The 15,419-nt window shown below is 37.8% G+C and overlaps 1 protein-coding gene across 2 annotated transcripts in view; it reads right to left on the bottom strand.

The window, feature by feature from the left end:
* The window catches only part of plxnd1 (plexin D1), a 109,703-nt gene that overhangs the window by 22,308 nt on the left and 71,976 nt on the right, over positions 1-15,419 (bottom strand). For both annotated transcript variants that reach the window (XM_033968977.2, XM_033968978.2), the window contains exons 19-22: positions 11,572-11,721; positions 6,391-6,505; positions 4,148-4,255; positions 596-708 (exon numbers count right to left, since the gene is read on the bottom strand). In XM_033968977.2, the coding sequence (XP_033824868.1) occupies positions 596-708; positions 4,148-4,255; positions 6,391-6,505; positions 11,572-11,721 (486 nt within the window). The remainder of the gene's footprint in view (positions 1-595; positions 709-4,147; positions 4,256-6,390; positions 6,506-11,571; positions 11,722-15,419) is intronic.

The raw sequence follows: 15,419 nt of genomic DNA on the forward strand, positions 1-15,419 counted from the left end.
GAGTGTCCAAAAAGAGCTATATGAAACCAATGCATTATTATGAAACATAAAAATAGCAAGGTTTTTTTTTTTTTTAATAAACAACGGGACTGCAAGTGAAGTATTAGCACTATAATAATTTGATGCCACTAACATCTATTACTTATCCTATAATTTGTCTGCCTAACCATTACTACTCTTGTACCACAACACATGATCAGCTAATGTAATATCATTCCTGATCCAACCCTCTCAATTTATACTGGCTTGGAACTGGCACAAATAGTCTACCGGTTATAGTCATTAGTGGTTAGAGTTTCGTTGTCTGCATTACTGTAAAAAGCCTTCCCACAGACAGATTTTACCTCAAGGCTAGATTACCCATCACAAAAAGTGCTTACCTACAGAGAACACATTAGCCAGGCTGCAGGGGGCTAGTTGTCCACTGTATGTTCTCAAAGTTACAAGGTGAATTTCTTTACTATTTATTAGCATCAGTGGGACATATTAGATTGCACATGTTGGCTGGTAGAAATATTAAAAACCCCATTGAGAATAATACAAATGCCAGTATGCTAGATGAGATGAGATAGTAGACAAAAGCATGCTTTCTCACCTTGGGGAAGAACGTGCGAGTGACAAACTGTTTGTACTCCAGGAATGGGATGCCCTGGCTGCGATTCAGCTCTTTGGTCAGGTCTGTCATGTCTGTCTGGAGCTCTGCAAAACCTGGCAACGAAAATGATCAAAATCGGTCAGCTAAAACATTATGGCCATCTGCTTAATATGTAGCCTAGGGGGTGGGCGATATTGACAAAAAATGAATTTTGGGGAATTATAACCATAACAATAATGAGCTCATATAAGAAAGGTGCAAAAATCTGACTGTAAATGTTCATTTATAGCACAAACGTAAATGAACTGTAAAATTAAACAAAAATGTATAGAAAAATCATCTTTTTATTTTAACAGTTTTTTCAGATTATCACAGTATATAGAAAACATATAAAGACAATGTGGAGAATATATTTCCCACTTCTCTGGCTCTATATTATCACATGAATACCAGCATTCACTTCAGTGTAGTACTACATTACGGAGTAACAATCCCTGTTTCCTCTTGATTGAAATACTGAGGGCTGCAGACCGCAAACACCCTGTAAGAGCTGACATATGGTTTAGACATCACACTTTACTCAGATCCTTGCTTAATTTTCATATTTCTGAAACATAAACTTTGAGAAAGGAAAATTATCTTGTGCCTAGTATATACAATTCTTTGTTAAATAGATATTCTGTGTTATTCACTTAATCTGTCAGTAGTAGTTACGTTATGCCTGATTGGTTTATTTTAAACAGTGGTAGCGGTTTACCATATATTTTTGTTTGTGGATACATAGCCTGTTTTTAGTCTGGGGCAAATGCATTACACTTCCTCGTGATGGGAAGCGTCTGCCAAGCTGCTGATTACAGTGGAAGAGATTTCAGCTCAGCAGCCGCACAATTGTATCATTTGATTTTCCAGATCTGCTAGGTAGGTTCTGGTTGAATGCTAAATATGCCAAACGCATAGTCTATGTGATCTGTCTCCTTCCTCTTCCACTGCCAGTCGCTCCAATTGCAGTCCAATACAACACACAGACAAATATTTACCACAAGACAAAGCTTTAGCCAAATCCGGAATAAGACTGTCTTCCCAAACATGTGTCCAAACTGAGGTTTTTGAGTGAGACAGTGAGAATGTATCCAGACACTTGAATCTGCATGCTAATCTCGATTTACTAGACACTTTATGTTCTTCTAATTAGACACAAGAGATCTCCACATGGAAAAACTCATTGTTGCAGAATGAGAGACATTTTTGGGTTGCATCAGGCTTGTTTGTGGATGAAACTGAACCAGGGGGGCTATACAGCATAGAGAACAGTTTTAGGCAAGAATGAAAAATTATGTTTACTAAGGAGTCATTGTCTAAAAGAGAGTTTAGTTTAAAAAAAAATAAAAAATCTTCTGTTAGTCATACTATCACAGTCATAGAGTCCTGTACTATGGCCGAAGGGATTGGTCGCTTTACTTTATATCCAACTCTTCACCCCCATTTAGGGCTGCATGTTTGGAAAAATCTTATTGTGATCCAGTTTGTGATATATGTTTTAAAGTAGCATTCTGTTCAGTGCATATTGTAAACCAACTCTAGGAACATTAACATTTTAGAGAAGACTGAAATAAAAAAACTGATTAACTAATACAAGAAAAATGTATTTCAGACCATGTTTGTAAAGATCTAAACTACAGATACCTGATTTTTCTATAGGACAGGATATTATGTTCTTTGTCGAGGAAATTCTATTAATCTAAACAACTGCAGACTTTGCAATTTGATAACTGCGCCAAGTCAAATTATGATTTGATTGCTACATCTTGTGCAGCTCTATCTCCACTTCACACTACACTGTCCTGTCAAATAAAGCCTATGGACAAAACAAAAAAAGAAACAACAAAAAACAAACAAAACAAAAATCTGAAAAAAGTGCTCTTTGGGGATTTACAAGTTTTCTAAGGGACATGTTTGCAATGTTGTCAATTTTGAAACATTAACACACCTTTTTTGGTTTGCTTTTGGCACAGTATTGTATTTCATGTCTCTCTGGGGTTATTTATCTATTGTATCACACGTCACTTCACACTTTTGATTAGATTCTGAGGCCTTGAACATGCCTTACGTCTCACTGAATGTCAAAGTCCTCCCATCTCTGCAACCTGGAACATGTCTATTGCCAATCTGCTTCTTTTACTCCCCTTTTATCACCTCTTAGCTCGGGGCAGAGCAGTACCTCGCTGTTTTGCCCTGAACTCAAGCAACAAATCTATCTCTGTCCGTTGACTAAATAACCTCTCCCTCCCACGCTGCTGCCTGCCTCGGCCCTGACTCGGCGCTCCTATCTCCCCCTCTCTTTCATTTCTCTCCCCCTATCCGCTGCCCTATCTCCGCTCCATAAATCTGGCCCTTCTCGGATGCAGAGTGGCCTTCACGGCACTTTGCTTTAATGCCCAAGAAGGCACGCACAAAACTGAAAGTACACACACCCCTCACACCTGCGGGTCTGCTGGACTTGGCGCGCATGTGTGTTGCAAATTTAATTGGTGTAGTTGTAAACATTGAAATTAGACATTATAATGCCCTTCACTGCAACAACAGCAGCTTTATATATAGTGTAGAAACCACTGGACAAAAGCTACGGAAGTTACACAGTTAGTAATTAAACTGTATCGCCAAGCAGACAAGCAGGTAACAACACAAGCCCAACTTACAGGTCAGATCTGTAGAGAGACAAGCCCGCTCACTATAAGAATGTGCAAGGAATATTTGTAATTCAATAAATGCTTTATAGACAATGTTAATATACTGTTGAAAACTCCTGGCAAAACAATAACACTTCAATGTGGACTTGCAGGTTGCGGCCCCGCCACTAGAAAAGTTACGTAGTGAACCTTTAACTGATTAAGTGGTCTAAGATGTGGACAAAAGTAAGTTGGTATAATGCTAAATGGATTAAGATTAGAGTGAAATCAACCATCTGATTTACTTTTTGGTGAATGGGTATCTTTTTCCACATTCTCACATCAAACATAAAAGTAGCTTTTTGGATCCTCTTTAACTAAACTTGTGAATGCATTATTTAAGCCGCTGTTGTTTTTTTTAAGTGGACCAGAGTTCACCCGTTTTGTCCACCCTAAATTAGTCAGCGTTCACACCTCCATAAATGAGCAGAACTTAAGTTTTGTCTGGAAAATCTCAAGGATTTTATTAAAGTGGACCAAAGGTAAAATGTGCTGACATCCTTAGGCCCAAAAGAGTGGAGAAATATATCTGACGTAAAGAGGCTATCTGAGCTGTGTCTGGCGGTGACTGATCATTTGTCAGGTGCAGTGTTTTATGAGTCACGCTTACTAGACACAAATCTATCAACCGTGGCATATCCCTCCCACCTCACTCTCTGAACCAACACAAACCCTATCACAACAAAGAAACACATTTGGTCGATACTAGACTGACAGCGGCACATCATTGGAGATCTGAGCAGGCTTTGATAGTAAATACTCCCAAAGTATAAGGTGTTTTTTGCATGATGCGAGCGGGAGTGCTTTTGCTTTTTGAGTTGCACACCTTTACGGATCTCCTCTCTGATCTGGGACTCCATCTCCTCCATTTGCAGCAGGGTTTTCTGCCAGTAGCGCTCTGCCCTCCGGCTCTTTGTGCAATATACCACAAGTGCTGAAAGGAAAACAAAGAGACGTGAGGAAAAAGATATTATACAGTAATAACTTCAAAGGGATAAAAACAGAGAGAGTGTTAGGATGAGGTTCTCAGCAGCTGCGGCAGTGACATAATAATTAGACTTAGATAAATGTTATTGATTCACATAGGGAAGCTCTCGGAGGATTTGGGTGACTGGTCGTTTATTTCATGTAGTTACACCATACATTTTATTTTAAGTGTAACATCATGCTTGGGCAGTTTGGTGCCTTTACTGGGCCCTTTGATCTGCCCCTGTTCTTCTTTATATTACATGAGATATGGATCGTGTCCATACACTTGTGCCTTAATAAAGATTGAGAGAATGAATTTATTTACTTTGATGTTGCACTTTGAGGTTACAAACAATAAAATATAAACTACAATTAAACAACATTAATATGAACCTTAAATGTATAATATTTTATGGTTTAAAGGCACTAAACATCCAAGAATAAACATATTTTCGACTGTATTACGCCAAAATGCTATTTTTCTTTAATTTAAGGAGAGGGTATTTTACTCCTACGGGGTATTAACTGCTAATACATAACATAGATCACTATGTAACCTTTTATTGTTTTGATAATGCCATATTTGCCAAAAAACAACTTATTAACAGTTCAAATTGCGCTCTCGACATAAACATCATTGGTTGAGCGGTCAGATCCACTGATCCATAGGTTGACGGTGCGATTCTAGGTCACACAGATGAATGCTGTCATTGTGTCCTTGGGCAAGACACTTAACCCACCTCACCCTCAGTGTCTGCGTGCACTGGTGTATGAATGTGTGTGTGAATGGGTGAGTGGTTCCTTGTTGTAAAGCGCTTTGAGTGCCGTGAAGGTGGAAAAGCGTTATAGAAAAATGTGACCATTTACCATAGAAAAGCTCCAAAAATCTATTTTGTGTTATAACCCCCCTGAATTGAGCAATTGTAAAGACAACTCTTTTGGACTCATAAATTGTTAGGGGAAAAAAAAAAAAACTTGCACAATTTACACAAAGAAAAACTTCACTTCAATTCACAGTCTCTGAAAGTATTTTACATCTATCTTACATGAAAGCAATAGTCATGTGTTGACAATTGATACTTATTCATGTTACTTATGCTATTGGCCAAAATAAGATCAACTTCAGCTTTGTGTACTATCAGAGGGAGTCACGGACTTCAAACACAATAATACACTACTTAAGTGTTAACCTTTTGACCTCCATTGTAAGACTAGTTCCTATGTACGACACTGATATATTAAAAACAGATGCTTGATGGATTCTCAACAATAGACATGACACAGGAAATAGCCCAAATCCACTCAATCCCCCCCCTGCACCAGTCCACCTGCTCTGCACACCACCACTCCCCTCAGAGATGACAGGCTATAGTCGCACAGTCAGACAGACCCAGACAGACAGGCCACAGAGAACACTGGCTGCTTTGTGAGGGGAGAGAGGGGAGATGAAGCAACCAGGGGACACCGTGACCCCCCTCTCAGCCCCCTTTCCCTCCCTTTTATCTGCTGCACATCTGGGGCATCCATCGCAACAGCAGCCGTGCAGCCATACATCATAAACGGGGAGTAGGGATATAAAGATGCATAGTCAAAGAGGACATTTTCAAACTGTATTGCATCCAGAGTAATGGTACTACGATGGACGTAAAATTGCCTACTGGAAGAATCTACCATCTGGATTAAAAAGGAGGGAGCATTAAGTGGGTTAAAAGCAGGTGTAGACTGAGGATTACTACTGCTTCAATATGCTTCTTATGAATGTATTTTATTTGGCACCCATATTTTGGATGGATACAAACATATGCCCCTATTCTGATTGGATTATCTTTAAATACTAATACTATTTATGCTAGGACTACTACTAATTTGATTGCTATTTCTACATTTTTTTTTAAATAGATGTGAAAATTTTAATTCACAGATTATTCATTAATCTTCTTGCACTTAGTATTAGCGAATACCCACCTGTATTTATTCATTGGGGAGAATCACTATTGTCTCAAGACTTTTTGTTTACTTAAAATACCTAAATGATGATCCCATAGAAGCCTGACTTGTGTGGATTGCTGCACTCTTAGCTGTTGTGTGAAGGTAACTTACCCACAGTGCAGAGCAAAAGCAGAACACAGCAGACCACGATGGACACCACAATGGCCAGCTCGCTCCCTCCCTGCTGCACTTTGGCGATGGTGTGGCGGAAGTTCCCCACCTGGATCTATAAACAGAGAAGCTGCTTTTCAACTATCACATCCCATTTATTAAATTCATCTTCTAAAGCATGATTTAGTGGTTACATTTAGAATACGCTGTAGTCATAGTAGAAAAGATTGCGGGCAGCATAATATAGGCAGGTCTTAATGGAAACAAGTGCATGGTTTCTACACACACATAAATTTTAATGGACGCAGGTGCAGGCATGCTCACAAAAAAAGAAGAAAAAAACATCCAGCAGGAGGATTTGAAAAATGGCCTTGCGCGTCGAATGAGCAAGAAGAGCCACACAGTTCAGAGTAACCCAGATGTGTTGAGAAAAGGACTGGCGCTTCCCCTTCTGATTAGTCAGCAGGGCCTCTGTGCAGCATTACCACCACAGCAGTGCCTTCCCCAATCCCAACTTCATGAAAAAGACGGAGATGAAAAGCCCCCAATCCTCAAACCAAATCCTTCTTTACATTGGTCCGACTCAGAGGGAGAAGCTGCAGTAGCCTCACTAGGCTTCACGACTCTTTCATTTGAGCTCTTTCTAGTGCCAGCCATTTATTTAATATATTTACCAAAATGTTAAAAAAGAAAGATGTCATGTAGAGCAGGTGTGATTGTTTCTTTTCTGATTTCATGTGTCCATACAAGAATATATTTATGTGTAATGATTACATAACGAGACAACTTTTTCAATATTCTGATATTCAAGGCTACTAGCTAGCATGGAGTCATTCATTTAATGTTTGAATAATCCTTTACGATTACTTCTACCGCTTATTAGTCCCTATTATTAGTCTCACCAAAGCTCAAAATGCTCTGTTCCACCTTGTGATGTCATGTAGTGGTAGTTTTCAACTTAACACCTACCTTTTAACTTTTCTTCAGTAGAAATAGGCAATTCCAGAGATGAAACCACCAAAATTGATTCTAGTGAAGGCATATGGAGTTTTAAAACACAGTGGAGCACTTCCTATATTACCACATGACATCACAAGGTGGAACAGAGTGTTTTCAGTTTGAAAGAAGAATACAGCCTAAATATGCAGCGTATGTGTGCTAACCATGTGTCGATGAGGCGGCAACGTTATAACATAGATCAGGAAATAGCATAAGATGGGCCATTTAAACAATACTACTACCAGGCAACACTTGGTAACCTGGTAGTAGTATTTTTTTCCTTTATTTTTTCTTGTTCAAGCCTTTACGTATTTATATCTAAAAAGAGCAGCCTTACAGAGTGAATGCCAGTGTTCTTAGATCTCTCATCTATTGTACGGTAATCTTGAAGGTATGTTGTCAAACTACTCAGAGTAACAGTGTACAATTAGGTTACATTATTCATTTTAAGACAAAATCTTTCTAATCCTTCTTCCACAAGTACTATAACTGCTACTACTACTATTAAAGTACTTTTTTTTTAGTTTAACTAAACATATTCCTAACCAGGACTTTACAGGTCCTACATTTTACTCTTCTGTTATTCTGGTTCCAAGCATTTATTTAATTTTATTGCCAAAACCATAGACAAGCCTTGAAGCGCGGGTGTAATGGAGGGGAAAATGCCATTGTTCCCAGTTCCTGTTTCTCTTTGGTTAAAAAAACACAACTTCCTCTCCTTGGATCACTTCAGAGCCTAGCACAAACTTGGCATTGTATATAAATAGATGTGGCACACACAGAGTAATCAAGGAAACAAATGGCCATGAGCTATGCGTCGGCTCAATGCATTTATTGAAAGGCAAATATACATCCACTATATCTTTATGTGCTCATGCACTTTGAAAACATCCTCAGTGACTGGAAAGGCACACCACAGCAGTATGCAGTTATGACCTATACTCAAAACAAGAAATCAAATCAAGAAAGTTACCATAGTATTAATAGTAGTTCAAAAGATTTCCATGCAAATTATAATTAAGTTCACTGAATTTAAATTGACTCAACATAATACTATATTTAATATAACTTATAGTACTACTACTACAACTACAACTTGTACTTCTTTTTTTACTCCTACACTTACTAGGGAAGGGCAATTAATCAATTTTATTTGATTCATTTTTGCTTTTTATCAACTGCGTGAAAAATTGTTAAAACGTGAAATTGAGCTTTAACCGAGATCTTATTGGCCATCTTGCCTAACCATAACTACTACTTCTACGACTATTACTCCCAATGTACTACTCCTGATATTGCTACTATCAGTAGTTAGCACATTTGATATTATAGCCTAACTTACCACTAATGAAAAAAATCTCTAGTGAAACCTATACCCACCAAAATAATGAATTTTACATATACAATGTCCAGAGCAATTATATTTTATATCTACTGTTGGTAATTCCCAGTATGTATTTTGTAGTGGTCGTAAAATGGTAAGGCGGAGGGTTAGATACAGCCACAGGTACGAAACATAAAAATAACGGCATAAAAGCTTTGCTGCTATTTTGGAGTCTAAAAGCGGAATGCTTTCTGAAGTAGTTACAAGTCAGCGAGCATGCACATAAAGTTGTGAACATGTGTTTCCAGCTCCAGAGAGGTACTCTTATTTAAATATAGATGAATGCGTCTCGGCTAATAAAAAGTCACTTGAATGGACAACCGCATTTGGCACAGGGGCTATATGGAAAGGACTTTGTGTTATATGGGATTGTGTGAATTATCAAAGTTAGGATGCATGAAATTGATGTCTTCTCTAATAGATGGTTTGACCTTGCCAATGTAAAAGCATATGAGAAGTGGGAAGAATCAATGTCACTCTACTTTGAGTAATATTGTAATTGTCTTGTATGCGACGACTGCTTCCTCATGCATGTGCTGTATAATGCAATCTCCAATAAATCTATTAATATATCTTCTTGGTGTTCAATAAGGCTGCGTTTTGAAAGAATGGTGCTATAAGCTAAACAGACCGCAGCATATTTGTAATTAGCATTAGCCACAATATAAGATGAGATATGCATTTATTAGTCCCACAGTGGGGAATTCCAATATTGCACTGCAGAGTTAAAGAACAGAAGGAAAATGGTACATGCAATAAAACAAGATAATAGATAAATTGCTTAAAATAATTAAAAAAATAGACTTAAAAATAAACTAAAAATAGACTCTAATATAACATCCCCGTAGAGTGACTTGAGTATTGCACATAGGTATGGTTGAATGACACATGTTCAGTGTTAACAGTGTTCAATATATGGCATAATCAAGATAATTCTGGCTCTCAGTTAGCTACATGTGTCAAAGTTAAATGTAGCACTTAACATCTACAATTAGCATAATGTAATGTTTACTATTTAAACATCATGCTATGTAACAAATGGGATGGGCCAAAGTGGTTTGTCAGTACTCAGGGTCATTGTTATTTTTTTCCTTAAACAAATTAAAATACAATTGAGCAACACCAATTTCATAACAATATTAGATTATTCAAACTAATAACTAACTAATAACCACTAATGAAACATTTCAATTTAGTTTCCTTGTAAAAAGAAATAACATCACTCTTACTAATTTGCAGCCTATTTGATAATGTGGAAAGTTCAATTTTTGAAGATACCTTTTTCACCAAACGATTACTTGTACCTCTTTTTTTCATCAGTCATATATCACTGTTGTTCCGCTGTCTGCAACAATTTTATTCCAATACAACTATATTTGTTCAAAAAGACAAAGCAACACATTAGAGCTTTAATTGGGAGCATTAATTACAATTTAGAAGCCTCTGAAGTGTGTATTCCCTTCGAGATAGTACCATCTGTGTGATAGGTGAGACTGCCATTGAAGAAACCAGGCTGATGAATGTATTAGGTAAACATTTGACTGTTCGTCTGTGGCATTGTGGCACTCATGATGAATCACCACTCTGCTAAGTGCTGACTCATGCTCTACAACTACAAATCATTTATAATGCATAGAAAGAGGGACACACGCATCATTGAATATGCATAGACCTACGAGGGCTGTTTGAATGAGCTCTGCAGATGGTGAGGTTTCTGACCAAATGTCTGGACTGGCGCTGAGAGACAGGCGGAGGTTTTGCTTAAATTACCAGGGTCAATTTGTGAATATTTCCAACAAGGGCCTTCATAAAGTGCCCATTGTGAGTGTTGTGGTCAGAGTCATATTAATCAGGACCCCTGTAAGACCCCACAGTGAACCTAGAGCAAGACTAGTCCAGGACCGGATCAAGGCAAAGAGAGTGGATTTGATTATTTATGGCCCCAAAAGATAGTTTATGTCAACTGAGGGCAGAAATGTTGCATAAATATGGGATACCTCACACTGAGAGATTATTTATAGAAAGCATATAGACGTGTTTAAGCAATAAATGCACAGGAGATTAAGTTGGCTGCCAACTAATTGGAATGTTCAATTCTGACATATAGTTCAATGTTCTGACATAGTGTTTATAGCCATTATGTCATAGTAAAAGATTTCACCTGTGTTGGGAAGAGCACCTGGCATAAAAAACAAGATACAGACTGTGAGACTTATAGTGGCAAATAAATAAATAAATACATATTTTAGTAGTCCACTAGTTAGTCATTAGTTTTTTGATAGTTGATGCTAATTTTTTTCTCCATTGAGATTTCAATACATTTTTTAACCAAATAAAGGTTGAAATATGGTAACTGAATTCTTCTAGATATTGAGAAAACAAATATGACTAAAGTGTATTATTTATGAAAATCAATCAATGAAATAATTTTTTGTAGTAATAGTAGTGATGCCTCCAACTTTGTGAACATATTTTTGCATGTGTTTTAGAGTGTTTTATTCAGAGAATGATTATCAAAATACAATAAAGAATATTTTAACAGGGACTTGGCACATTTATTCTGATGAATCATTGCAGCCCTAGTAACTCAACCATAATTTGTTTCAGCCAATCTTAGCAACAAGTCACATGTTGTTTTCCATGTCTGTTATAGTTTATGAACTCAGTGAACATTGCATTGGATTAACCACATTTGCTCAAGACCGAAACTTGGTGGGGACCATTAAAACCTAATCTTAAAATATTGAACGTTAGGCATATCTTTAGTGTTGTGGTATTTGAGAAGTCTGCATACTTACTGTGACAGGTAGCTCGCTCTCACTGGTGCTGAGCAGTTCGTTGATAGTGCAGTGGAACAGCTGGTCATTATGAAAGCTGATGTTACAGGGATATGAGCCAATCATCACTGAGTACTCCTCCGGTACCAGCTCCAGATCGTTGGGCCCTTTCTGTGCCAAAAACAAGGACAGCAAAACAAAAAGCGTTACGCGGTCAGGGACAGGTCAATGCAAAAATACAAACAGGAGCATAAGTTTTCAAATCTGAACTCAAATAACAACACAAAAACTAAAGTTAGTGCAAAAAAAAAAAAAAAATGTAACCATAAAAAAACAAACTCTCTCTCTCTATATATATATAGATATCAAACCCATTACTCATGAAAAAAAATAATTACTGATTACATGACAATTAGATTTTCCTTACCCAGATTAGATTTATAGAGGATAAATCTGACTAATACTTATACTAAAATGCGCCAATCATAACAACAGAAACATAACATTAAGAACTCCCATAATAAGTTGACAATATAACAGAAAACATAAAAAATACATAGAATAAAAATAAGTATAAAGAGCTCAAGGTATGAAAGATAATTCATGTTTTCTGGTCTTGCTCTTTATAATGATAGATGTTATCAGATAATGAGGCCTTGCTTTGTATTCACACATGTCCCTATTCGCAGCATGGCTAATGTGGGCCTGGACAAACCTACTATAACTCCACTGGTTTGGGCTCGAGTTCAGCTTAAAGCAGCAAACATTCCCTCTGAGTCGCTCTCACATGACCGGGGAAATTTCTCCAAACAAACCCACTGACAATCATCGCCGCTGCTGCCCAAAATAACATTCTCAGGGTCTTTTCACAAGATATGACTCCAACTCTGTCTCATATCCAAACCACACAACACTGCTAAAGTCCTTAATATCTAAAGGAAACATGATGGCCATATTTGGAGTGAACGCTTGGCTAACACAAGTTGTTTTGGACTAAATTCATCATTGTGTACACTGCCTAAGGCCCATAGTAGCTGGAACTGGCGCCAAAACATAAGGGCCATGTCTGAACCTATTCATCTCACTATAATGGAAGCATACTGAAAATGTTACGGTTACATTTGTGTCTGACTTAAAGTTTCCAATAAAATACATGCATGTGGATTTTGTTTTCCCGCAATAAACCAACTGAATGAATAGGGTCTTCACCGTTAATCATCTGTAACTACAATGCTTTGAAAAATACCATTCTCTCAGCTGATTTCAACTTTATTCTACTCTAACCATTTGAAAACCACAAACACTGATTCAATCTTCAAAGTAAGTTTGCTATGTTTATTTATATAGTTATTTACTTCATTATAAGTCTGCTATCCAAATGTGGCAATCTAAACATGGAAACTCATGAATGCTGTAAACACAACTGTAACACAAAACCAAACCAGGAAGTGTGTCTATAAACAGTTTAACAAGTTTATATTAGAAATGTCTGTCATCACTGGACTGTTTTCCTTGCCTAATAAGATTGACTGACCCGGGGTGTTGTTCGTTAGTTGAATGATTATGTCTGTGAAGCCATTTGGACTGTGCAGCGTGTCCAGATTTATCCTATTAAAACTTTGTGCCGACTTTGTTTCAGTTGCCAGCTAAAGAGGGGAAATGAATTGCAATAGTATGAGGTAAGCTGTATGTAATTCTAATTTCCTTTCAACATAACAAATGCGAGGCGTGGAATGTGCGTGTGCGTGTGTGTGGTGTGTGTGTGTGGGTCTGTTTATTCCCACTGTGCTTCCATGCTTTGATTGCACCCTCAGGGCCGTGTCCTGTCCCTACTGCAGGAGTCCACCCCCCCGGGTCTCTGTCAACAGCTCCACAACTCAAACACAACCCTGACATATGCAAAAATAAAGAAGAGACACATTATTTGTTGTTGAATATTATATTTTTTAAGGGCAGTAGCAAAAGCCAAAAGGAGCGGCTAGCTCAGTACCGGCTGTGGGCCGGTACTGTGTTGACTCTAAGTTCTTCTTAGGGCAAAAGATGAATTGTAGCTATTGTGTTAACTCCTATGATGAAGCTACTTGCTAACACGTTGATTAATATGCACTGTCCTAATTCAAATATATTCCTCCCAGTGTCTCACATGTGTTAGGTAAATGGATGAATGGATTATGTGATGTTACAATTATTTGGTCAAAGCAATACTCCTGGCTTAATAGAAAATGTTTGTAAGGAAGGGCAATCACTAACAAGAAATATAAAGAAGGTTGAAGAAAATAATTTGGGCAAAGAAAACGTATGAGTTTCAAATCACAGTACACCTCTCCCAAGTCTGGAAAAACACCATCACCAAAGAAAAACAGGAAACAGCAGAGTAGGTGCTTTTTGGAGACAAACTGAGTCAGATGTCTCTAAATCAACCCGGTGACAAGATTATAGTATAGTTTTACAATACAGTGTAATTGTTTAGGTTTAGCTATTTCGATCTTGAAATTGTTATACTTTCATAACTAAAATGCTAAAACAGCTTTTTGTAATATCAGAATTAGTAATTGGTCTCCTACAAACCAGACTGTACCCTGCCTACAGCCCTTAGTTGTTTGATGAGACTTCAGCCACCCACAAACTCTTAAAAAGTTCAAATCTGAATCCACTTCCTCACAGTAAAACAACAGCGTAGCGGCCTTGCAGTGGGTCTGAGTAAGCCACATCTTGTTTGCACTTCCCTGTCTGCATGTCCTACACGGTTTCACAGCCAGCAGCTCCTAAAGGGTGACGAATGTGCACAGACAGGTGCTTAGATCAGCCAAAACGCATGAACACAGACCACCCTTTGAGCTGTCGCCCCCCTTGAGCCCCCCCTCGCGGACTCCCGACAGAAAACAACACATTTTGAGACGCTACAGCCTTTGATGTGGTGTATGTGCCTCTGGTTTATGTGAATATGAATAAAGAAACGTAGAGAGGCTCGTCTGGCTGCTCACAGTAGGGGCTATTGGCTTTGTGACAGAGCTGCCCGTGAACATGGAAACACAATGGATTTAAAGGAAAAGTAGGTGAGAACGGCAAATTGTTGGAACAAATGTGTAAAACGGCCAATGTGTAGCTTGAGAATTGTAAACTGAAAGGATCTGCACAAAAGGTATAAAATTCACAGTAGAAAACAGAAAATAAAGGTGTTAAACTGTGATAGATATATTGTTTAGTTTAGTAGTGAATAAAATGTGTGCAAGAGATGTCATTGTATTTGGCTTCTTACGTTTATGATATTCATGATTCACACTTTCGGGTTTTCCCTGCTCTTCTATTCCCTTTAATTTAAACAGGACTATTGCTTAACACAAATTTGCTGTGGCTACAAACATATTAATCAATAAAATTCCCAAATTCAAAGTAAAATTTCTTCTTCCAAAGTCTGGACCAAACTAGGGATGCACTGATCCAACCAATACCTGATATTAACGGATAGCAGTGTAGAAACAGAAAATCACACTTACTTCCTTAAAACACAGTTAACTTATTACATAAGAGATACAAGTGTGTTATGAAACTGCTATTTATGCTTAATATAACAACTGAACATTTGAATATGTATAAAAGATCGAACATTACAAGATGTTCTAGGCCAAAACCAATATCCGATTCATCTCATTTTTCATATTGGTTGCTACTCAATACCCGCATTGGTATCGGTGCATCCCAAGTCCAAACCACATACCAAAACCACTGAAAGAGGATTGGCTGTGGACCTCCTGATGATCCCCGACAGCGGTTCTAAAAAATTCCCAGTTGCGTAAATTAAGACTAACTTGGATCTAAACCACTATATTCTGAATTTCCTGTATAAGATTAAACCAGGTCTAAAACAA

The sequence above is a fragment of the Periophthalmus magnuspinnatus genome, chromosome 7 (assembly GCF_009829125.3).
Source record: "Periophthalmus magnuspinnatus isolate fPerMag1 chromosome 7, fPerMag1.2.pri, whole genome shotgun sequence".
In the NCBI taxonomy this organism is placed as follows: domain Eukaryota; kingdom Metazoa; phylum Chordata; class Actinopteri; order Gobiiformes; family Gobiidae; genus Periophthalmus; species Periophthalmus magnuspinnatus.